The sequence below is a fragment of the Schistocerca nitens genome, chromosome 9, assembly GCF_023898315.1.
Source record: "Schistocerca nitens isolate TAMUIC-IGC-003100 chromosome 9, iqSchNite1.1, whole genome shotgun sequence".
Taxonomy (NCBI): domain Eukaryota; kingdom Metazoa; phylum Arthropoda; class Insecta; order Orthoptera; family Acrididae; genus Schistocerca; species Schistocerca nitens.
In genome coordinates this window covers 195,440,779-195,465,565 of record NC_064622.1, presented here as the reverse complement: position 1 = coordinate 195,465,565, position 24,787 = coordinate 195,440,779, and the positions used below count along the sequence as shown (strand labels likewise).

At 40.6% G+C, this 24,787-nt stretch overlaps 1 protein-coding gene across 1 annotated transcript in view; it reads left to right on the top strand.

Annotated features, from left to right (window-relative positions):
* The window catches only part of LOC126203155 (lysosome membrane protein 2-like), a 426,168-nt gene that overhangs the window by 332,775 nt on the left and 68,606 nt on the right, over window positions 1-24,787 (top strand). Inside the window, exon 7 of the mRNA XM_049937397.1 lies at window positions 17,044-17,295. Coding sequence (XP_049793354.1) covers window positions 17,044-17,295 — 252 coding nt within the window. The remainder of the gene's footprint in view (window positions 1-17,043; window positions 17,296-24,787) is intronic.

The following is a 24,787-nucleotide window of genomic DNA, read 5'->3' as shown; positions in this document are numbered from 1 at the left end:
TTGGAACATGTGGTTAGAAATAAAATGAAGAAACTTGGCATATTTTTGTATAAATGCTAGTACCGTGTGTAAGTTAGCATGGCGGTTGCTCGGGTTGTTGTCAGCCAATCACAGCACAGGATCTGTGACGTTGTGTAAACATCACATTTCGTCACGCCAAATACCGCGATTTGAGCGTACAAAACACTGAAGCCCGAAGTTTCAAAATTGAAACACCGAAAACATCAAACATGCAGCGAAGCTAACACACCCCGGATTAAAGATCTCCCCAAAACGCGTTTTTTACTAAGACTTGTTGCGAAAGACTGTTGGGGAAACGTGACGTCGGGGATCCTTAAGTTACCTAAATACTATATCTTGGAGTTAGCTTTAGATGTTACTTGGAAGTTGATTATGAAATACAATGAACATACAGTATGTAAACGTTCGGCTAGATTGTGATATTGCTCCCAACGCCTGCTGAAATCTTGGTTGTGGTGACAGGTTGATATGTAGCGTAGCCCGAGGTCTAAGTTTCGATCGATAAATATCGCAGCCCTCCCCAGAATTTAAACCATGAGCCGCTCCTGGAAATGATCACTCGTTAATCTAGTTAATTTACGTTAAGCTTGCAAAATACTGGAAGTCAAAGTAACAAAGAGCTACTCCAAAGCGGCCATTCCAAGATTAAAATACCTCTTTTTCTAGTAGTTGATTAGCCAGTAGAAGCATTTCGGAAGTGTGTTCAGAAGCCTGATACGGAGCAAGGATGTCCCCAAATCAGGAAAAAAGTTATATACCGGTCATACCATGTCCCGATCTTGACATATGCACGATAAACCTGGGTTATGAAACGAAAAGAGAAAAGTACAAGCTAGTGAGATGAAATTCTTGAGAAACTGTATTGAGTGGCAAAGATACAGTTTAAGAAATGAGAGGATCAGAGAGTTAATGAAGGTGGAACCATTAGATGAAGAGATAGAGAAATCAAGGCTGAGATGGTACGGACGCGTTAAGAGAATGGAGGAAAAGAGGATACCCAGGATACACGAGACGAAGCTGGAAGGAGAAAGATCAAGAGGAAGACAGAGAGACAGTTGGCTGAAAGGATTAGAGAAAGACGTCCAAAAGAAAGAAGACTGGGCCAAGATGAAGACGGAGAGATGGTGGCAAGACAATGGAGAGGCCTATGTTTCATACAGACCCGGCCAGAGGCTGCAAACTGTCGATGTTCGATGACCGATCGGTGTTCGATGACCGATCGGTGTTCGATGACCGATCGGTGTTCGATGACCGATCGGTGTTCGATGACCGATCGGTGTTCGATGACCGATCGGTGTTCGATGACCGATCGGTGTTCGATGACCGATCGGTGTTCGATGACCGATCGGTGTTCGATGACCGATCGATGATTATTATTATTATTATTATTATTATTATTATCTTTACTTTCTCAGACGTTAAGTCTGGTTAAGAATGGAAAGTGACGCGGACCGTGATCAAGCGTCACTTCCTATTAACTGTACGGTATGTGTTATATTGCATTTAGGAACTTTCGGGTAATTGAACATGTATCAATAATTACGGATTTCTGTAATTGTATATATATGGTTGGATGTAGCTGTATTGCATTGATGTACTGGTGGATATTGTGTGGTATGACTCCTGTAGTTGATAGTATAATTGGTATGATGTCAACTTTATCCTGATGCCACATGTCCTTGACTTCCTCAGCCAGTAGGATGTATTTTTCAATTTTTTCTCCTGTTTTCTTTTGTATATTTGTTGTATTGGGTGTGGATATTTCGATTAGTTGTGTTAATTTCTTCTTTTTATTGGTGAGTATGATGTCAGGTTTGTTATGTGGCGTTGTTTTATCTGTTATAATGGTTCTGTTCCAGTATAATTTGTATTCATCATTCTCCAGTACATTTTGTGGTGCATACTTGTATGTAGGAACTTGTTGTTTTAAAAGTTTATGTTGTAAGGCAAGCTGTTGATGTATTATTTTTGCGACATTGTCATGTCTTCTGGGGTATTCTGTATTTGCTAGTATTGTACACCCGCTTGTGATGTGATCTACTGTTTCTATTTGTTGTTTACAAAGTCTGCATTTATCTGTTGTGGTATTGGGATCTTTAATAATATGCTTGCTGTAATACCTGGTGTTTATTGTTTGATCCTGTATTGCAATCATGAATCCTTCCGTCTCACTGTATATATTGCCTTTTCTTAGCCATGTGTTGGATGCATCTTGATCGATGTGTGGCTGTGTTAGATGATACGGGTGCTTGCCATGAAGTGTTTTCTCTTTCCAATTTACTTTCTTCGTATCTGTTGATGTTATGTGGTCTAAAGGGTTGTAGAGGTGGTTATGAAATTGTAGTGGTGTAGCCGATGTATTTATATGAGTGATTGCTTTGTGTATTTTGCTAGTTTCTGCTCGTTCTATAAAGAATTTTCTTAAATTGTCTACCTGTCCATAATGTAGGTTTTTTATGTCGATAAATACCCTTCCTCCTTCCTTTCTGCTTAATGTGAATCTTTCTGTTGCTGAATGTATGTGATGTATTCTATATTTGTGGCATTGTGATCGTGTAAGTGTATTGAGTGCTTCTAGGTCTGTGTTACTCCATTTCACTACTCCAAAGGAGTAGGTCAATATTGGTATAGCATAGGTATTTATAGCTTTTGTCTTGTTTCTTGCTGTCAATTCTGTTTTCAGTATTTTTGTTAGTCTTTGTCTATATTTTTCTTTTAGTTCTTCTTTGATATTTGTATTATCTATTCCTATTTTTTGTCTGTATCCTAGATATTTATAGGCATCCGTTTTTTCCATCGCTTCTATGCAGTCGCTGTGGTTATCCAATATGTAATCTTCTTGTTTAGTGTGTTTTCCCTTGACTATGCTATTTTTCTTACATTTGTCTGTTCCAAAAGCCATACTTATATCATTGCTGAATACTTCTGTTATCTTTAGTAATTGGTTGAGTTGTTGATTTGTTGCTGCCAGTAGTTTTAGATCATCCATGTATAGCAAATGTGTGATTTTGTGTGGGTATGTTCCAGTAATATTGTATCCATAATTTGTATTATTTAGGATGTTGGATAGTGGGTTCAGAGCGAGGCAGAACCAGAAAGGACTTAATGACTGTCCTTGGTATATTCCACGCTTAATCTGTATTGGCTGTGATGTGATATTATTTGAATTTGTTTGGATATTAAGTGTGGTTTTCCAATTTTTCATTACTATGTTTAGGAACTGTATCAATTTAGGATCTACTTTGTATATTTCCAATATTTGTAGTAACCATGAGTGGGGTACACTATCAAAAGCTTTTTGGTAATCAATGTATGCGTGGTGTAGCGACCTTTGTTCAGTTTTAGCTTGATATGTCACCTCTGCATCTATTATCAGTTGCTCTTTATTATTATTATTATTATTATTATTATTATTATTATTATTATTATTATTATTATTATCTTTACTTTCTCAGACGTTAAGTCTGGTGAGGAATGGAGTGACGCGGACCTTTATCAAGCGTCACTTCCTTTTTGCTGTACAGTATATGTTATATTGCATTTAGGAACTTTCGGGTAATTGAACATGTATCAATAATTACGGATTTCTGTAATTGTATATATATGTTTGGATGTAGCTGTATTGCATTGATGTATTGGTGGATATTGTGTGGTATGACTCCTGTAGTTGATAGTATAATTGGTATGATGTCAACTTTATCCTGATGCCACATGTCTTTGACTTCCTCAGCCAGTTGGATGTATTTTTCAATTGTTTCTCCTGTTTTCTTTTGTATATTTGTTGTATTTGGTATGGATATTTCGATTAGTTGTGTTAATTTCTTCTTTTTATTGGTGAGTATGATGTCAGGTTTGTTATGTGGCGTTGTTTTATCTGTTATAATGGTTCTGTTCCAGTATAATTTGTATTCATCATTCTCCAGTACATTTTGTGGTGCATACTTGTATGTAGGAACGTGTTGTTTTATAAGTTTATGTTGTAAGGCAAGCTGTTGATGTATTATTTTTGCGACATTGTCATGTCTTCTGGGGTATTCTGTATTTGCTAGTATTGTACATCCGCTTGTGATGTGATCTACTGTTTCTATTTGTTGTTTACAAAGTCTGCATTTATCTGTTGTGGTATTGGGATCTTTAATAATATGCTTGCTGAAATACCTGGTGTTTATCGTTTGATCCTGTATTGCAATCATGAATCCTTCTGTCTCACTGTATATATTGCCTTTTCTTAGCCATGTGTTGGATGCGTCTTGATCGATGTGTGGCTGTGTTAGATGATATGGGTGCTTGCCATGAAGTGTTTTCTTTTTCCAATTTGCTTTCTTCGTATCTGTTGATGTTATGTGATCTAAAGGGTTGTAGAAGTGGTTATGAAATTGCAGTGGTGTAGCCGATGTATTTATATGAGTGATTGCCTTGTGTATTTTGCTAGTTTCTGCTCGTTCTAGAAAGAATTTTCTTAAATTGTCTACCTGTCCATAATGTAGGTTTTTTATGTCGATAAATCCCCTTCCTCCTTCCTTTCTGCTTAATGTGAATCTTTCTGTTGCTGAATGTATGTGATGTATTCTATATTTGTGGCATTGTGATCGTGTAAGTGTATTGAGTGCTTCTAGGTCTGTGTTACTCCATTTCACTACTCCAAATGAGTAGGTCAATATTGGTATGGCATAAGTATTTATAGCTTTTGTCTTGTTTCTTGCTGTCAGTTCTGTTTTCAGTATTTTTGTTAGTCTTTGTCTATATTTTTCTTTTAGTTCTTCTTTAATATTTGTATTATCTATTCCTATTTTTTGCCTGTATCCTAGATATTTATAGGCATCCGTTTTTTCCATCGCTTCTATGCAGTCGCTGTTATCCAATATGTAATCTTCTTGTTTAGTGTGTTTTCCCTTGACTATGCTATTTTTCTTACATTTGTCTGTTCCAAAAGCCATACTTATATCATTGCTGAATCCTTCTGTTATCTTTAGTAATTGGTTGAGTTGTTGATTGGTTGCTGCCAGTAGTTTTAGATCATCCATGTATAGCAAATGTGTGATTTTGTGTGGGTATGTTCCAGTAATATTGTATCCATAATTTGTATTGTTTAGCATGTTAGATAGTGGGTTCATAGCAAGGCAGAACCAGAAAGGACTTAATGAGTCTCCTTGGTATATTCCACGCTTAATCTGTATTGGCTGTGATGTGATATTATTAGAGTTTGTTTGGATATTAAGTGTGGTTTTCCAGTTTTTCATAACTATGTTTAGGAACTGCATCAATTTAGGATCTACTTTGTATATTTCCAATATCTGTAGTAACCATGAGTGGGGTACACTATCAAAAGCTTTTTGGTAATCAATGTATGCGTAGTGTAGTGACCTTTGTTTAGTTTTAGCTTGATATGTCACCTCTGCATCTATTATCAGTTGCTCTTTACATCCTCGTGCTCCTTTGCAACAGCCTTTTTGTTCTTCATTTATAATTTTGTTCTGTGTTGTATGTGTCATTAATTTCTGTGTAATGACTGAAGTTAATATTTTGTAGATTGTTGGTAGGCATGTTATGGGGCGATATTTAGCTGGGTTTGCTGTTTCTGCTTGATCTTTAGGTTTCAGATAGGTTATTCCATGTGTAAGTGTATCAGGGAATGTGTATGGGTCTGCAATGTAACTGTTAAATAATTTAGTTAGATGTGAATGTGTTGAGGTGAACTTCTTTAGCCAGAAATTTGCTATTTTATCATTTCCAGGGGCTTTCCAATTGTGCGTAGAATTAATTGCTCGGGTGACTTCATGTTGCAAAATTATCACTTCAGGCATTTGTGGTATCATCTTGTATGAGTCTGTTTCTGCTTGTATCCACCGTGCATGCCTGTTATGTTGTACCGGGTTTGACCATATGTTGCTCCAGAAGTGTTCCATGTCTGTTATGTTTGGTGGATTGTCTATTTTAATGTGTGTGTTATCTATTGTCTGGTAAAATTTCTTTTGGTTTGTGTTGAATGTTTGGTTTTGTTTCCTTCTATTTTCACTTTTTTTGTATCTTCTAAGTCGTTTGGCCAATGCTTGTAACTTCTGCTTCTTTTCATCTAATTGCTCCATTGCTTCTTGTTGTGAGATTTTACCTAACCTTTTTCGTTTTTTGTCTGATATTTCATTTCTTATAAATTGTGTTAGCTGTCCGATGTCTTTTCTCAGTTTTTCTATTCTGATCTGTAGCCTGTGTTGCCATGCTGGTTTTGTGGGTTTCTTCTGTGTGTTGGTTGGTTCTGATCTCTGCCTAGTGTGTATATTTAGTGTAGTGAGTGCTCCTACATAAACCAGTAGTTGTAACTCTTCCATTGTTGTATTTTCATTTATTTTGTTGTGTATGATTGTGTTGATAGTTGTTATTGTTGTTTCGACTTGTGGGTTATTTGGTGGTCTATGCAAGAATGGTCTAATGTCTGTATTTGTGTCTTTGTATTCTATATATGTCAGCTGAAATTTCTCTTCTATATCTAACATGTGTGTCACTTCGTGTTCTATTTGTGCTTGTTCTGGTGGCTGTCTTAAGATGTCGTTTTCCTCTGATTGTTTAATTGATGTGTGTTGTTCTTTGTTTGTTTGCTCTGGGATGTTTGAGTCCATTACTGTATTTTCTTCTTCTTCTTCTGATTGCACATTATTTTGTTCTAGTATTTGTTGTACTTGTTGTTTGATGTTTTCTAATTCTGACTGGGGTATCCTGTTATTTTTGATTATTACACGGATCTGATCAGCTAGTCGTTGTTCTGTTAAAAATTTTAATTCTGGGTATCTGGTAATAAATGTTGTGTGTACTTGTGATCTGTATCCAGTTGTGTTGGTTCCTAGGTTTGTTGCTTGGTAATAACAGAACATGAGGTGTCGATTAACTTCATCTGACCATCTCATCCTCTGTCTTTGTTTTCCTTCTAGGGTGGTTGCAGGAAGCATATCCTGCAAAACACCTCTATTTGGATTTAAATCATTTTCCAGTTGGCTAGCAGTGTCGTTACCATTGTGGGCGGGCATAGGGTTCAAGCGTCGTCCCCGACCATGACGGCGCTTGTCCGAGGCTTCTTTAGTTCTGTCCTGAACCAAGTAATCACACTAAAAGAGGGGTTAGCCCTATTAGTGGTTTGTTCTTTTCGTCGCCTTTTACGACTGGCAGAACATACCGGAGGCCTATTCTTTTCCCGGGCCTCCACGGGAATTATTATTATTATTATTATTAACCACTTTTTCTGGGAACTGCTCATAAGCGTCACTGCACAAACTATTATGGTGATTGTAATTACTCTTGGGGTAATAATCTGTCTTTCGAGAATACATGTACCCACTCACCTCGTAAATCCAATCATCATTCGCTTCTTCCCTTGTAGTCTAGGAACAGCAGCTTGAGTATTGCTGTAATAAACGATAGCTAATAAAGGGAACAAAGGAGTGCCAACTACCAAAATTCAAGTTGTAGCCTAGTATAATCCATTGATGTATTTTTTATGACTTGCACTACACAGGGCTGAACTATTACACTCTTCACAAAATAACAAATCTATTGATACACTGATATATACAGTAACACTACACCACAAAACATTACCCCACACTGCAATCCAGATGTGGCGTTCGTGGCAATATAGGTAATACAAGTTTCATTTACCGGCGCGGATGAGATGTTCGCGGGCATCTAACTATGTTCTCGCGATTGTTCTTGTGGTTTCTGACTTCGCGAACCGCGGATTATGTCTCGTGAGGTACACGAATGATTACACAGCATCAAACACCTTTAAAGTCACAAAATTTATTTGTTCTCTTAGCCCGATTCCTTAACATCTTCTCACCAAACACACGGTTAGAAAACCACGTAACTCCCTCGCTCGGTCTGACGCGAAAAAACAAAAGAAGCGACCATAGCGATATCATAATCGTTATCAGTACTACTAGATACATGCTTACAAAGGAAATGAGAACTTCCAAATGAGATTAACTAAAGTTATTCAAAAACCATTACATCTTCCGAAAATTAATCAAAATACTGTCCCTAATGCAAGTCTCTTGAAAAGAAGCGTCGACGTGTAAGTACTGTTGAGTTAATATTTCACAATAACTTCACGTCTCACTTTAAACCTGAAGATGCTGCTCGCTATATTGCTTTCGTTGCACATAGGTTGATAGTCAGATAGCGCAAGCAATGAAGGCATACATCTTTCTCGAAGTATCGTACATCCACGGCAGGTACTTGGAGACCACTTGGTATTGTTAATGTGCCATTCCAACGATTAAATTCCACATTGCACAATATTGTTCTGCACCAAATAAATTACTTTTCGTACACAGCAGCCCGTCGAGCATCCTGTGTCATTGTCTAGAAGCTAATGACTGCCGCTTAATGGTAGTGTCTTTACTCGTTACCAAACAAGGCAAGAAAAATGCCAGAGATTTTCTATACCTCGCATATTCATAACTGAATACCACACTAATAAATTGTTAAGAAAATCATTCCTTAAGGAAGAGATCAGTTATTTCCAAACATTACTAACGAAAATATTATCATGTAAAACGGTATCAAACAAATTATTAAATACACATTGTAAAACTTGTAACAGCTAGTGTTTGGTTTCATAATCGAGGTGTACAAAATAAATCATTATTATATCATGACAAAAATATAATTCACTGGAGAGGGGTTACTGCACATGTTCCTCTAATTTCCGCTTAATGTGGGCAAAGTCTCAGTGACACCATTGTGACATATTTGATTACTTTGAATTCAGGATGAACGTCGTTCACGTCATTTATCACCTGTCATTCGGTGTCAGATTATTTCGAGGAGAGGGAGGTCGCACTCGTTCTGATGATCACTGAGTTTCTACACCAGATGATACTGCATGTGCAGTAGACACTGTAATTTTGGAACGGTCTGCTTAGCAACAGTACAGGCTGCTGAGGAGTGGAAGTGACAAAGGATTATCAGTGCAGTAGTTGTGGGGTAAAAGAGAACAGAGCAGATGTTTAATTTCTTCAAGGTGGCGAACCCTCCCCCTACCCCCTGGTACAGATGTGGGTACTTCACACTGTCACATATCTGATATCAAATTAATTGACTAATTAATTAAATTGACCCACTCCTCAACCTGGAGAATAGGCAGAACACAAATCTGCTGGAAGATGAACTTTTCACAGTAAATTCAAATGCTAATTAAATTGAATTGGAGAGGAGAATAACAGTAATAGTAATAGTAATAGTAATAATTCATGCTTTATAATAATGCCTAACTCATAACTTCTAACAATTCGTGACTTCTTCTAACAATTCGTGACTTCTTCTAACAATTCGTGACTTCTTCTAACAATTCGTGACTTCTTCTAACAATTCGTGACTTCTTCTAACAATTCGTGACTTCTTCTAACAATTCGTGACTTCTTCTAACAATTCGTGACTTCTTCTAACAATTTGTGACTTGTTCTAACAATTCGTGACTTGTTCTAACAATTCGTGACTTGTTCTAACAATTCGTGACTTGTTCTAACAATTCGTGACTTGTTCTAACAATTCGTGACTTGTTCTAACAATTCGTGACTTGTTCTAACAATTCGTGACTTGTTCTAACAATTCGTGACTTGTTCTAACAATTCGTGACTTGTTCTAACAATTCGTGACTTGTTCTAACAATTCGTGACTTGTTCTAACAATTCGTGACTTGTTCTAACAATTCGTGACTTGTTCTAACAATTAACAATTTGTGACTTCTTCTAATAATTCTTAATTTATAATCAATTCGCATATCGCTGGTATGGAAGCACATACAGTACGCACTTCATTTCGTCTTCTTTGGAATACTGACACAGTCTGTGACATCACTATCTAACACGGCCATCCTACAATACTGGCGCAGTGTAACTTCCTCCTCCTCCTCCTCCTCCTCCTCCTCCTCCTCCGCCTCCTCCCCCCCCCTTTCTTGTTTCCGGGAAATTAAAAAATCAACTGGAAGATTCAAAATTTTTTTCTTCTGCCTGTGAAGGATGGGTGTTACAGAGCAACGCTAGCCAGTCTCGCCTAAAACTGCTGGATGTAGGGAGTATATTTACGCTACTAGTCCAGCACTGGTGTTGCTCCAGCCTCCCTATGTAGGAAGGATGGATAATAATAATAATAATAGAAAGCAAACTGTCGCTGAACTGCAAGACAGTAACCTCCTGATAATCTACAAGCGAATAGCTGCTAGGAGAGACATAAGGATGGGTAACAGCTAACCGCTGTCCCAGTGGTGGTCAGTCTCCTCCAGTCTAGTCCAGCGCCATCTTTAGAGTGTATTGCGTACTTGAAGACCCGACCCGTCTGACACTTCATTTCTACTTGCTCAATCGCGACATTCTAAGACGCGGCAACCTTAACACTGACGACTAGCAAAAAAATGGTTCAAATGGCTCTGAGCACTATGGGACTTAAGTTATGGTCATCAGTCCCCTAGGACTTAGAACTACTTAAACCTAACTAACCTAATGACGACTAGCAGGTCGATGGGCTAAAGTAGGAGAATGTCAGACGCACTAAGAGGTGACTGCGTGGGAAACGAGTGGCCGCAATTCCTGTAGGAATGTCATATTCAGACAGTGACACTAAAATTCAGATCGAGGTGTAAGAGGCACTAAGATTCCAGCTGTTGCTAGAGGAAATATAGACTTTGATTTGGTCTGGTTTGGCTTCTTGGTTAATTGGCTCTTTTTGTACAATAGTCAGATAAGCGTCTAGCAACTGTGTTTGCTTCTAAATGAATAACTGGAAAAGGCAGGTCTGTACCATCATGTGCATATACTCTGTTCTTGACGCAATAAGACATCACGCGAGAGAATCAGCAGGAGTCTGTGACTTGCTGGGTGGAGTCTCTCACTCGCCAAAGTCAGGTGCATTCAGATGCTGTTCAGTATATCAAAGACAGGAAGATTCGTGGGAGTATGGGGGGTAAGTGACATTCTGACAAAAGGGGGAGCTCAGAGCTGAGCTCAATACCACTTCTTCAAAGTGTTTTGTGCAAACATAGTACAACCTCTAATTTACGTCTTGGAAAGTTACTGCAATGAGAAAATTAGAGGCTAATACGAACATTTTTACTGAGAGACAATCAACAGCAGAGGGTCCGTCTTTTGTTTTCTCGAGTAGTAAGAAACAAATTCTTCCGCGAGTTTTGTGTGCCTATAACTGGACTGATACCTCAGTAGGTAGACTAAATTAACATGTAAATCTATATGCATACCTCGCAAGCCATCTACAATGCGTGGCGGAGGGTACCCTGTACTAGTACTCGTAATTTCCTTTGCTATTCCACTCAGAAAAAAAAGAGCAAGAGGGAAAAGAAATCTATAGGCTATGCCTCCGTATGAGCGCTAATTTCTGACATCTTGTCTTCGTTGTTCTTATGCGAAATATATGATGGCGGCAGCAGAATCCTTCTGCAGTCAGCAGCAAATGTCAGATATATAAATTTTGTCACTAGTGTTTCTCGCCCAGTACCTACACGCTTGTCCGACTACTGTACATAGTGAGCCAATTAACTGACAAGTACAAGCCAAACAAAATCAGTGTCTATATTTCCTCCAGCGACGGCAGCCACCTTAGTGCTTGTTATCGCAATCCGAATTCTAGTGCCACTATACAAATCTGATATTCCGACGGGAAGTGTGGCCACTTGCTCCCTACACAGTCACTTCTTAGTGGGTGGATTACACCCCCTTAACAATCCAAGGTCCTGACACATTCTCCTGCCTTAGTTCACCGAGCTGAGAGTCGTCAGTGTTCAGATTTCCGCAGCTTAGCCAGTCCCAACTGGGCAAGTACAAAGAAATGGTCCGGCTGGTCGGCTCTTGAGGTACACAATACACTCTGGAGAAGGCGCTGGAGGGTCGCTATCCCAATACTGTTACGCATGCTATGTCCCTGCTAGTAGCTATTCACATGTAGATCGCAGGAGACTACTGTTGTGAACTTCACTGATAGTTTGCGGCCTTATTAGAAACCATCCTTCCCACACAGGGCTACTGGATAGACTGTCTGGAGCAACTTCCTTGTGCTAGACCGATTGCGAAAATATAGTCCCTACAGTCAGCCTTTACTGACGGGACTGACTGGAGCTACTCTCCAGCACGTGATCAGTGGCAGCTATGCCTTCCCCAACTCCCATGCTTCACAACCAGACGAAGAAATTGAATTTTCCCGCTTTTTTTTTTTTTTTTTTTTTTTTCAATTTCCCACCATTATGAAGCAGGGAGGGGAGTTAGACTACGCTGGTATTGTGGATCAGCCATCTTGGATTGTGATGTCATAGTTCAGACTGAATCAGTATTCCAGTGATGATGGTGATCCTTCCGCAAAAGAGATATGCAAATTGAATTTTTATAGAAAGTATATTATTATTATTGTTGTTGTTGTTGTTTCCTATGCAATGTAATCAGCATTAGAATTTACCACAAAAATTTTATTTTCCTGCCGATTTTTAATTCCCACAATTTTTTTCAAGTGCGGGACGGGTGAAGGTATAATAAATCAGTTTATTTAATTAGTCAGTTAATTTGATATCGAAGTATGACATCAGTCGTTGCTTTGTGTGTGCCAGATGCTCGGGGGATCGGTGTGTGGGGGGGGGGGGGGGGGTGGAGGAAAGGAGGAGAAGGATCTATCATCAATAAATTAAATGTTGCGCCGTTCTCTCTTTACGAGAATTCACAAATTATTAGCAATTCTTAAATTGAGTCCCAATATCAAAACCACTTCAAATCTAAATGAGCACAATAATGACAATTTTAGAGACGCATATTACGAAGTGGCAATAGATAGAGCAAAAAGTCGGACAGTGAAAAGTCTGTATCTATAATCCAAATAAGAAATTCAATTGCAGTTTAAACCAAATTCAAAATCAATTGAGGCCAGTTTCGAATTTCTCAACATCTTCAAAGAGAATTGTGAGCAGCCCGCTCTGTTGTTCACGATACTGTAGCGGAAACTAACATAGAAGAGGCAAACGATAATTGATGTTTACGCCACACTCCACAGAGAACAGAAAGTACAGTACGTTTACGAACGTCGCAGCAATCGAACTGCCGCAAAAACAGCACAGGAATCCCATATCTAATTTGTTTCTACTCCGCAGTTCGTCAGACCTACAAAACGGTTATTGCATCGACCTTTCTCAAAGTTCTATTAGTGTGACGCAAAAGTAACATAGGTACAATAAAGTAGGTTGATGACTGTATCGCAGTTATTTCGAAAGTGTTGAGGACTCTGTCTTCGTTTCATTGTCCCTGCTCATTATTCATCTTAGTGTAAAAATTCCATGTACCTTTGAATCAAAAACTGAGGTAAAGAAGTGTATCATGTCTGTTCCGACGATGTGTGTCACTTCGGATCGGGAATGATTGGTGAATACCGGTCTCGCTTTCGAAACGAAGCCGCAACTCACCATCTGCAGCACAGGTGACAGGATTCCCTGTGCTAACCTCTGATAAAGAGCCGATTATAGGATCAGCTGAATACGAGACTGCAGCACACGACGGCGGCTACACTGGTATATGACGGTTGTAGTGGACATGATGGACTTTGTAAACTGTTCTGAGTTTGTGGCTGTACTGCTGCATGTTTAGCCCACATTATTTTATTTCCACTTGCTATCAGCCGGAGAACATCATTCGGTAGCAGCTAGATAGGGAGTGAGTATCGTTCATTGATTGTGCGGCAGATACTTTCAGAACGTGGGAAAGCGCTTGCTGGCGGTGACTTTATCATGCTAGAGTAACGTATAGATAACCAGGAACACGTAATTTGTGTGGCGCGAAGCAGTAAAACGCTGTTAGTTATTATTCATTATCTGTACACTGCAATGCTGCTCCTGCCACACCAACACTAGCTACACTGATATGATTAATGAAGTTACTAACTAACGTAAAAGAGTACAACATTTTATCATAGACATTACTGGTGCAAGACGAAGGATCAAGGGCACACTGAAAAAGCAGGCGCCAGACTGTTACTTTAACTGACGACGGGTCTTCTACTGGATACAGGCGAGGCAACACGTGTCAGGACGGTCAAGTGGAATACGATGCCGATAATCATTCGTCGCAATTAACAGTGCCTCGGAGAAAGTTTGTGTAACAGCTCGCTAGAATTTTTGTATCAGGTGCGAACAAACGCAACACGCTCTTTGGACGGTACAGGCCACGAGTGGCCTAGCGGGATCATCCGACCGCCGTGACGTCTGCAGTGGAAGATGCGGATAGGAGGAGCGTGGGATCAGCACACCGCTCTCCCGGTCGTTATGATGGTATTCTTGACCGAAGCCGCTACTATTCGGTCGAGTAGCTCCTCAATTGGCATTAAGAGGCTGAGTGCACCCCGAAAAAGAACGGTGTATGGCAGCCTCGATGGTCACCCATCCAAGTGCCGACCACGCCCGACAGCTCTTAACTTCGCTGATCTTACGGGAACCGGTGTATCCACCGCGGCAAGGTCGTTGCCTAGTATAGTGCAATGGTTGCCAAAAATCGTTAGTCCTGTTGAACAGTGCGTTGGTGAAGTTTTTGAACGTCCTGTAATACTGTGTTTTACTAGACTCCCTGTTCGGTCCTCGGAACGTAGCTAGCTTCCGCAGAATTTGATTTAATGAACGAATATAATCAGGCTCTTATTTGAACTTCTTGATTACTGCTAAACTTCATGAATAAAAATGGATTGACGTCCGATGTTTTGATACTTTCATTTCGTTGCCGTGGATTTTCTCCCACTCGGTCACTTCAGTTTCACGCAGTTTGTCGTCCGTACGTCGAATCCATCGCCTGTATGGAGAAGCAGCCAGTCTGAATGACGTCTAAGGTACAGCTTTACAAGACGCGAGGTAAGCAAACAGAAGTCAGTGCTGCTAGGAAAGTGGAAAGACAGAACTTGGCGTCCTGCGAGGTGGGTAAGACATTTTATGAAACCCGCCGTGTAACAGATAGGTACGCGAACAACAATAATAACAACAATAATAATGACGATGACGACGACGACCCGTCAAAATTATTCTATCTTTTAAACTTCACACGTTACAGGGCATTGCCTGAAAGGTAACAACAATCTAAATGCTGGAGAAAGGTCTCACAAAGAAAACATCAGTGTCGGAGCTCCAACTTTTCATAGCTGTAACGGAAAAGAATCTGAACGAGCTACCGAAGATAACACAGAAGCTAAGCGCGATTAAGGGGTCCACAAAGGTGTGGCATACATCTTTGCAGAAAGATGCCCTTGTGTTCTGCCTAATACGCATTGGCCACAAGACACTGACCCACGAGTTCCTTCTGCGTCGTGAGGATCCTCCTCACTGCAGCTGCGGTAGTCCCTGACGATAACGCACTTCATTGTTGAGTGAGCCCTGCTGGCCGATCTACACCACGCTCTGAGCTTGTCAACCTCAGATGCTTCCGGACAATGAGACAGCCCACACCAAAGTGTTGCATTTCCTGAGGGAAAGCGTGTATTACACTAAACTGTAATACTCTCCCCGCCCCCCCCCCCACTTTTAGTGCTAGGTGTGGTTGCGGGAGACAGCCTCCCCCAACGGCGAGTACCCCCAATGCGACTGCAGATTACTTTCTTCCCCTACCCCCCCCCCCCCCTACCCCTCACCTTGTTGTGCGTTTAGAGCCTCTTGTTCACGATGCTGCGTGAGCTGTATCAATTTTCTTTCGCCTGCCGTGTTAAAATTGTCACGCCCTTTTTTAAACTCTTTGACTTGCTTATATAGTTGGAGCAGCCGAGTCCTCATTTTTTTAGCTTTTTACCTTCTTAAGTGTGTCTCACTAAATGGAGGGACTGATAACACAGTAGTTTAGTTCCATTAAACACATCATCATCGTCATCTGAGTATATGCTGCTGAAACGGAAGTGGGGAACTTCAGGTTGACTCAGTGCGGTATCGTGACGTTTAGTTCACTAGGAAACCGTTAACTCTTGGTTTATTTGCATAAATGATCTAAGAATCGGTTTGAGCAGCCCTCTTGGTGTGTTTGAACGATCTTGTTGTTTACCTTCTAGTCTTCTAGCTAACTCAACAGGTGATCAAAACAAATCACGGAATCATTAAGACGATGTATCTCATGTTTGGAAATTGGTGAACAGACCCTGAAAAACAGAAAATTAGAGCATCCATAACAGGTTTTCGATGCAACAAAATATCTTAGCGAATGCAGTTAATTTGGAAACACATTTTTGCGAAAGCGAACAAAGGATGCATTCTACCTGCAAAACACAATATGCAACAGTTCCACAAAAGGGACTGCGTGCCCTACGCCCGTTTGCCGTCTTCTAGATTATTGCCGTACTTACCAGCTGGGACTGACAGAAGGAATCGAAAAAAAATGAGATCGGAAATGGGATGGCAGTCTCTGAACAAAAGTTTTTCCTTTCGAAGAAATCTTTCCAGAATGTGTGTCTACTACGTCCGCCTTCGAATGTCTCCCATTGGATATCCCAATTAAAAAGATAAATAACCGTTATCCGGAAATAATTAAGGTTTCAGTTTTTCCCATGCGCTTTATGAGAATGGAATGGCAGAGATACAGTTAGGGAATGGTACCTTGTATCCTCTGGTACTAACTTTCACGTTATCATTTGGCTTCTCCTGGTTAATATTGCTCCAAATGGTTGTTAAATGCGAACACGTCTAGGATTTTTGAATTAATAATAAAGGATGAAATCAAACGAGTACGACAGTAACCGCTGTATATTATATTTTGAACATACATGACAATCTACAGTCACTTTCTAATCTATTGATGCCGTAACACTCCTTCACTCTAGTATCTTCCCCATGAAAAAAAAAAAAAACTTGCTTGTTTGGATGTGTTTGAGAAAGTTAACAACAGTGGTTGCAGAAATGTACAAATGGATTCCAGTATTAAAAGAACTTCTGTCAGCATTCTTACATTCTCCTCTTATGTCCAACGTTGAACGTAATGCAGTTACACAGTAGTCATCCTGTGACGTTGCCTTCTGGTTTGTTCACAGAAACAAGGCATATCTGAAGATGTGTGGACGGTGTACAGTGGCGTTGGGGATCACGGGCTGTCAAAGCTGGGCTACTATGCGGCCTACAATGGCGAGCCGCAGATGAACTACTACTGGGGAGAGTGCAACGAGATCCGGGGCAGCGACGGCTCCCGCTTCCCGCCAGAGCTGGTCCGCCCAGGTGGCACTCTCTGGGTCTACCTGAGGGAGACTTGCCGCCGCACGCTGCTCGTCTACAACACCACTGTCAAGGTGAGTCCTCAGTCTCGAGGGGGCTCACAACTCGCATTTGATTACACACCTATGGCGAGCATCGAGCTCAAAGCCTCTGCTCTTCTTGTTTGCCATTCATGCCGTAATTTTGTTTGCTAATTATCTCTTTTCTCAGACTTATTCTTAAATACATATTCCCCACTGGCAACCTAGGTCACTGTTAATACATTGATATGGTTTTTTCCCCACTTGGTCCCTTGATTTTATACCACATTCTGGGTGACTTATTTTTGACATCAACGTGTATGTTGGTACCGGACGTCAGGTTGTACCGGACATCAGGTTGTACCGGAATTGGAGAGAAGAGAAATTTGTGGAAAAATCTGACTAGGAGAAGGGATGGGTTGATAGGCCAGTTTCTGAAACATCAAGGGATTGTGTGTGTGTGTGTGTGTGTGTGTGTGTGTGTGTGTGTGTGTGTGTGTGTGTGTGTGTCGGTAAAAATCGTAAAGAGAGACAGATGTGAATACAGTAAGTTGCAATAGTTACTCGGAGATGAACGGGCGTGCACAGGAAAGAATAGCTAGAAGAGCTCCATCAACCCAGTCTTCTGACTGATGACTACCACAATAACATATTCACACCTTCGGTCCTCACATGTGGGTTGGACCTATATATTTTCAAAATAGTTTTGCAGTATGTGCAGGCCCAATACCTAGTGTGGTAGCCAATTCATTAGTTTGTGGTAGTGCTAGTTGCCATGTTACCATCAGCGCGATAATTCCCTGAACGTGTAGACGTCACACTACTGATGCTCTTCTCCTTCTTCTCCTCCTCCTCCTCCCCCCTCCCCCCTTCCCCCCATCCGCATGGCAAGGGATAAATGCGTATCCGTTTGGGGGTCTGGGCAATGGCAATCACGTTGGGTGGACTCTTTGTTTTGGCTAGATAGTGTCTGCTCGGAGTAGGCGGCATCGTGGTGGATGTTTAATCATTTAATGACCAAATTTAATCAGACAGTAGCTATGAGTCTCGAGCAGCCTCATCTGACAGTCCGTAACGCAGTGCAGATCGGTGCAACCCTAGGAACTTCGCCTCCTTCGCCACGTCATGGGAGAAAAAAACTAATTTGCAGACATTTACTCTCCTCAGTTGTTGGCTTGCACCCGAACAGATAGGTCATTTCTCTCTACTAATACAACGTTCTTTCTGGAGATATTTGTCGAACTCCCTTCATCCTTTCGTAAATTACGAACTGGTTTAATTTTAACTGAGACAAGAAACCCATCTAATGACAGGAATTGCTCTCTTGTAAACAACTTTGTTGTGTACATTGTACCATCACACCCCATAAGGTAGAAGGATTAATTTTTCACCAGTACCTGTTGCTGAAAACAGACGAACTACAACATTAACATTTGTAGAGGCGACACATCCACTTTGTACGTTGTGTTCGTTGAGGTTCGCTAGACAGTAAGATCCACGCAGTCGGATTCATATTCGCTTGTGAGGGATATCTTCTTAGATAAAGGATCAAGATCGAGGTATACCAACGCGACTCTGAGGCCCCAGTTATGGTGCTTCAAATGCCAGCGCCTTGTGATTGTCTCCCCAGTGTACATTCGACCCGACTGGGGTCAGCCACTTAAGGAAATTCACCATGTGTGTTACCACCAGTCTGTATCAGTTCTGTGAAGAACCAAGCTCCCTGATCCCCGAAGTGTGCTGCATTAATACAGGAACACAAAATCCAGTCTCTGAAAAAACACAATTCGTTGGTGTCCAGTCTCAACGATATCGGCTGTGGCCAGGCCGTCGACAGTATCCTGGCGTATTTCGTCCCTAGACGCTGACCACAGGTCCGGCGATTGGCTTTCACTTCCCGTTGTTGTTGTTGCTGCTGCAGCAGTGTCTTCAGGAAGTACTGACAGCACAGGGCTTAGGAAGCAATATTTTACTCAAATGTCTATCGGCACAAGGCTGCCTCTCAGGAACTTTCTCACCAGAAATCCACAGATCAACATCCCGACACGATCCAGTGGATGAAGGAGCCACGGACACTGGGTCTTAGGACTGCTCGCTCTACTTCCGTTTCTGCGCCCACAGCTGATAAGCACTCACAAGTTAAAACACTGGTTTAGATGGTATTAATATGGAACTATGGAAATATGAAGGATAATTTCTACATTTAAGATTTCTTCACGTAATTAATGTTGGAGAGAAACGAAGGTACCAAAAGACTGGCTGAGAGTCAAAGTAATATGTCTTTAAAACGGGCGATAAAAATAAATGCAGCAACTATATAGGTATAACTCTCCATGATTCAGCCTATAAATTATTTGCCAAAAGCCTTAATGTCATTGAAAATCAGGTTTTAGAAAACAATCAGCTATTTAGTGTTTCTACAATGCAACAAGTTACAGAAAAGAGACTATATTTCAGTAGGGAAACCATCTTCCTCTTGTGGATTTTGAGAAAGCATTTCATATTGTGAATACAGAAAAAGAGTCTATACAGAAACACCGAATTTGTTATGGCGAAGGGAAGTCTATCAAAAATGCTAATAAACACAAATAAAGACAATGTAACATTGCCTGCAGATGAAAAGAAAGTGGTGGCATTTCAGGGCAGTCAAGGAGAAAGATGTAAAGTAGTCTTGAATAGCATAACATTGGAACAAGTAAAACATTTTCAATATCTAGGATGCCTCACCACTTACTAATGTAACCATCACTGCGACCAAAAACTAAATTAATTTGCTAACATATGTGGAACCATAGTCAAAAGGTTGCAGAATAATCCAGAAAAAGAGCACAGCTGAAGTTCTATAAAACAATAGCAGTACCAATCCTTATTTACGGAAGAAGCAAGCACAAGAAGAAGACCACAATGAAGTAATACAGGCTCAAGAAGTGAGATTTCTAAGAAGAGTGGAAAATTGAAAAAGACTTGAATATGAGGAAAGATTTAGGAACACACAACCTAAACGAAAAAATGGACAAAAGGAGAAAACTGAAAGAACACTTACAGATTCCCAGTAAATCCTCTGAATTATAAACGCACTGGAAGAAGAACTGTAGGAATACCGCACAAGGGATGCAGTGCCGTAACTGGAGATGTGCCTCAAACGTGAAATAAAGCAGCAGGAGGAGGAAGAGGAGGAGGATGGTTCTCTACCACCAAACGTTGTGAAAGGGAGAAAGATGAAATCTACGGGAGAAGGCTACTATTCGACCTTGGAGGCATCAAATCTCCCACGCTGTCAGATTCCGAACTGATGTTTGCTGATGTTAGTCTCTAACATGAGGACAGATGATGTTGTTGCACGCACAAAATCATAAAATTTCCGCTAAGCCGAAATAAAAACTGCTTATTTTCTTAGATACATTTGTGACAATAGACGACGCTAAGACGACACTTCCACATAACGTGTAGAGTATCTAAACTCGTTAGAGCTGTCGGAGGTGTCGTCTCACAGGCTGGAGCTGGAGGCGGGTGTGCCTGTCATACGATGGGGTAACCTGAAAGCAGCAAATCGTGTAGTGGCACCAGGTTACTCATCACTGAGCTGAGAAGGCATATCGTGCAGATCAGCACCGTCATCTGCGGAGCCATAGGAGAAACAATATTGATACCACAAATTCTTGTCATTTCAACAAACTTGCCTTCCGAGTTAAAACGCTTGCAGTTCCCCTTGCAAGTGACCTTCTCGATCACAGTGTCACGGTTAAACGTTAAAAGTGGTAGGTATTCATCTGGGTACACCATATTTCTCATATGGACAACTCTCCTTTGGCTTCTCGCGTGTATCGAGAGCCAGAAACCTGCATAAAAGCGGAGAGGAAGAAGTCTCAGAATGTTTACACAGACGCATTACAGCAAAATTCCTGGCTCTTCATACACATCGATACGATTAAGATATTTTCCGTGCTAGGCATGTCGCAGTCGTGAAATTATTTACTCCCTTCCCTATCACGTTTCGTAATTCGTTAGTAGGTGGCGTAAAATGTTTTCCATTAAAAACGACTAGTTGTGAGCGATATGTATTCTGTCAGCTTCTCCCATCGCCTCAAAATCTGGTGGTTTTTCTGCGATGTCGCGCGATTTGCTGGCCCGCAAATAATTGGCCCCTCCATAGCACCAAGAGAGAAAATTTTCAACTCCGCATACGCGTTAGAGATTGGACAAACCGACCAGTTAAAACCGATACCAGTATTTTAGTTCTCAATTAACGGTATTTTTTCGGCATTTATTTGGTCTCGGTTATAACAGGTATTTTTTACGTTCTACTATAAATCGAGCAAAAAATTGAAGTGTCAATTAGCCATAGCAGCAGTGCTAGTTTTCTTATTAAATAAACTTGTAACCTCCCCACAAAAAATTAATATGTATAATAACCTCCCAACAGTAAAAAATATAATTATAACACTGACATTTAGTGTAACCTCCCAACAGTAAATTGTGTAACCTATCAATAATAAATGTGAATAATCTCTCAATAAAAAACTGTGGCTCACTTATAACCTTTCAACAATTGACTGCGAATTTAAACTGGTAAATTTTGGACGTCAGCAGTGCTGCGTCATGGCCCTGAAAGATCATTCTGAAAAAACTGAAAATTTTTACCTCAATAAGGTCGCCGGATAACGCATATATATCTGCTCCTATAAGAAATTATTCTGGCACAGCCGAGTGCAACGCTGGCCGATATATTTGTCACGTATAAAAGGAAACCACTGATTTTTCTTTTCAATAATCGGGATGACCAATGATTGGAGAATTTAGTAAATTCCTTAAATTGAAATGAATGATTGTCAAAAGTTACTTTTTATGAGAAAGATTATTATTAAGAGATTTTTAAAACATTTACATGGGACTTGATATAACAATACTACATATGCGCGAGGCTGCTTTTACCTTATATTATATCGCTCAGGCTCCGCCATCGCTCCCCCACGACCGGCCCAGCCAACTCGATACACACGACTGCTCGCTACTACTACACAATTGCTACTGCTGACAACACTGCTCTCTGGTCTGAGATTCTCTTACAGCTTACATATAGCAGGCAGCGCGTGAGCAATCCATCGAAATTACATCTGCTCGAGTGCGCTAGCAACCAATTCTTTAGTCATGGACCTCTTACAAACTTTTTAACAAAGGAGTAATATTTATTTGTAAAATTAACATCGGTTTGAAATATTAAGATATTACAGAAAAAGAGAAACGCGACCTGTGCTATTTTAATAAAAATGCCGACAGAAACGAGCAACAAACACATGGCGTAAGTATTGGTTCAGCATTGCCGTGTGACTGTGTCCTGGGTAAAGGTACATGTGGAGGGACTGTGTGCAGGACCTGCCCCCCACGTGGTCTGTAAAGCAGTTTTTCGCTGTCTTCGCCGGACATGAGATGCATTGCATGACGGCACCAACCCTAATCTGGAAACATTTTTACGAAGCGACGTAGCAATGAAAATTGCTCTAAATGGTTAAAGGATTGTATTCCATTTCTATGAAATAGTAAAGAGGGGGAGAAAATTACGGCAACAGTAATAAATTAAAAATTCCACAACAATTCATTCATTGACGATCTTATACAGAAGCTCGGAATTTAACGCGGACATCAATGCGAGATGCATATAACCGTTTCCACAACGAAACTTTGTCTCGAAACCTGGCAGAAAATCCAGAGAGATTCTGGTCCTATGTTAAGTATGTTAGCGGCAACAAACAATCAATGCCCTCTCTGCGCGATAGCAGTGGAGATACTATCGAAGACAGTACTGCCAAAGCACAGTTACTAAACACAGCCCTCTGAAATGCCTTCACAAAAGAAAACGAAGTAAATATTGCAGAATTCGAATCGAGAACATCTGCCAACATGCGTAACGTAGAATTAAATATCGGAGTAGTGAAGCAACTCAAATCACTTAATAAAAGCAAGTATTCTGGTCCAGACTGTATACCAATTAGGTTCCTTTCGGAGTACGCTGCATTAGCTCCATACTTAACAATCATATACAACCGTTCGCTCGACGAAAAAACCGTACCCAACGACTGGAAAGTTGCACAGGCCACACCAATGTTCAAGAAAGGTAGTAAGAGTAATCCACTAAATTACAGGCCCATATCGTTAAAGCAGGATTTTGGAACACACATTGTGTTCAAACATTACGAATTACCTCGAAGAAAACGGTCTATTGACGCACAGTCAACATGGGTTTAGAAAACATCGTTCCTGTGAAACACAACTAGCTCTTTATTCACATGAAGTGCTGAGAGCTATTGACAAGGGATTTCAGATCGATTCCGTTTTTCTGGATTTTCGGAAGGCTTTTGACACTTTACCACACAAGCGGCTCCTAGTGAAATTGCTTGCTTATGGAATATCGTCTCAGTTATGTGACTGTACTTGTGTTTTCCTGTCAGAAAGGACACAGTTTGTAGTAATTGACGGAAAGTCATCGAGTAAAACAGAAGTGATTTCTGGCGTTCCAAAAGGTAGGGTTACAGGCCCTTTGCTCTTCCTTATCTATATAAACAAATTGGGAGACAATCTGAGCTGCCGTCTTAGGTTGTTTGCAAATGACGCTGTCATTTATCGACTGATAGTCATCAGAAGATCAAAACAAATTTAAAAACAGATTTAGAAAAGATCTGAATGGTGTGAAAATTTGCAGTTGACCCTAACTAACTAAAAGTGCGTGGTCATCCACATGAGAGCTAAAAGAAATTCGTTAAACTTCGGTTACACGATAAATCAGTCTAATCTAAAAGCCGTGAATTTAACTAAATACCTAGCTATCACAATTACGAACAACTTAAATTAAAAGAAACACACAGAAAACGGCCGGTCGCGGTGGTCTAGCGGTTCTAGGCGCGCAGTCCGGAACCGTGCGACTGCTACGGTCGCAGGTTCGAATCCTGCCTCGGGCATGGATGTGTGTGATGTCCTTAGGTTAGTTAGGTTTAAGTAGTTCTAAGTTCTAGGGGACTGATGACCACAGATGTTAAGTCCCATAGTGCTCAGAACCATTTGAACCATAGAAAACGTTGTGGGGACGGCTAACCAAAGACTGCGTTTTATTGGCAAGACACTTAGAAAATGTAACAGACCTACTAAGGAGACTGCCTACACTACGCTTGTCCGTCCTCTTTTAGAATACTGCTGCGCGGTGTGGGATCCTTACCATATAGGACTGACGGAGTTCATCGAAAACGTTTAAAGAGTGGCAGCACGTTTTGTATTATCGCAAAATATGGGGTAGTGTCACTGAAATGATACAGAATTTGGGCTGGACATCATTAAAAAGGAAAGCGTTTCTCGTTGCGACGGAATCTTCTCACGAAATTCCAATCACCAACTTTCTCCTACGAATGCGAAAATATTTTGTTGACGCCGATCTACATAGGGAGAAACGTTCCCCTCGACAAAATAAATGAAATCAGAGCTCGTACGGGAAGATGCAGGTGTTAAATCTTCCCGCGCGCTATACGAGATTGGAATAATAGAAAATTGTGAAGGTGGT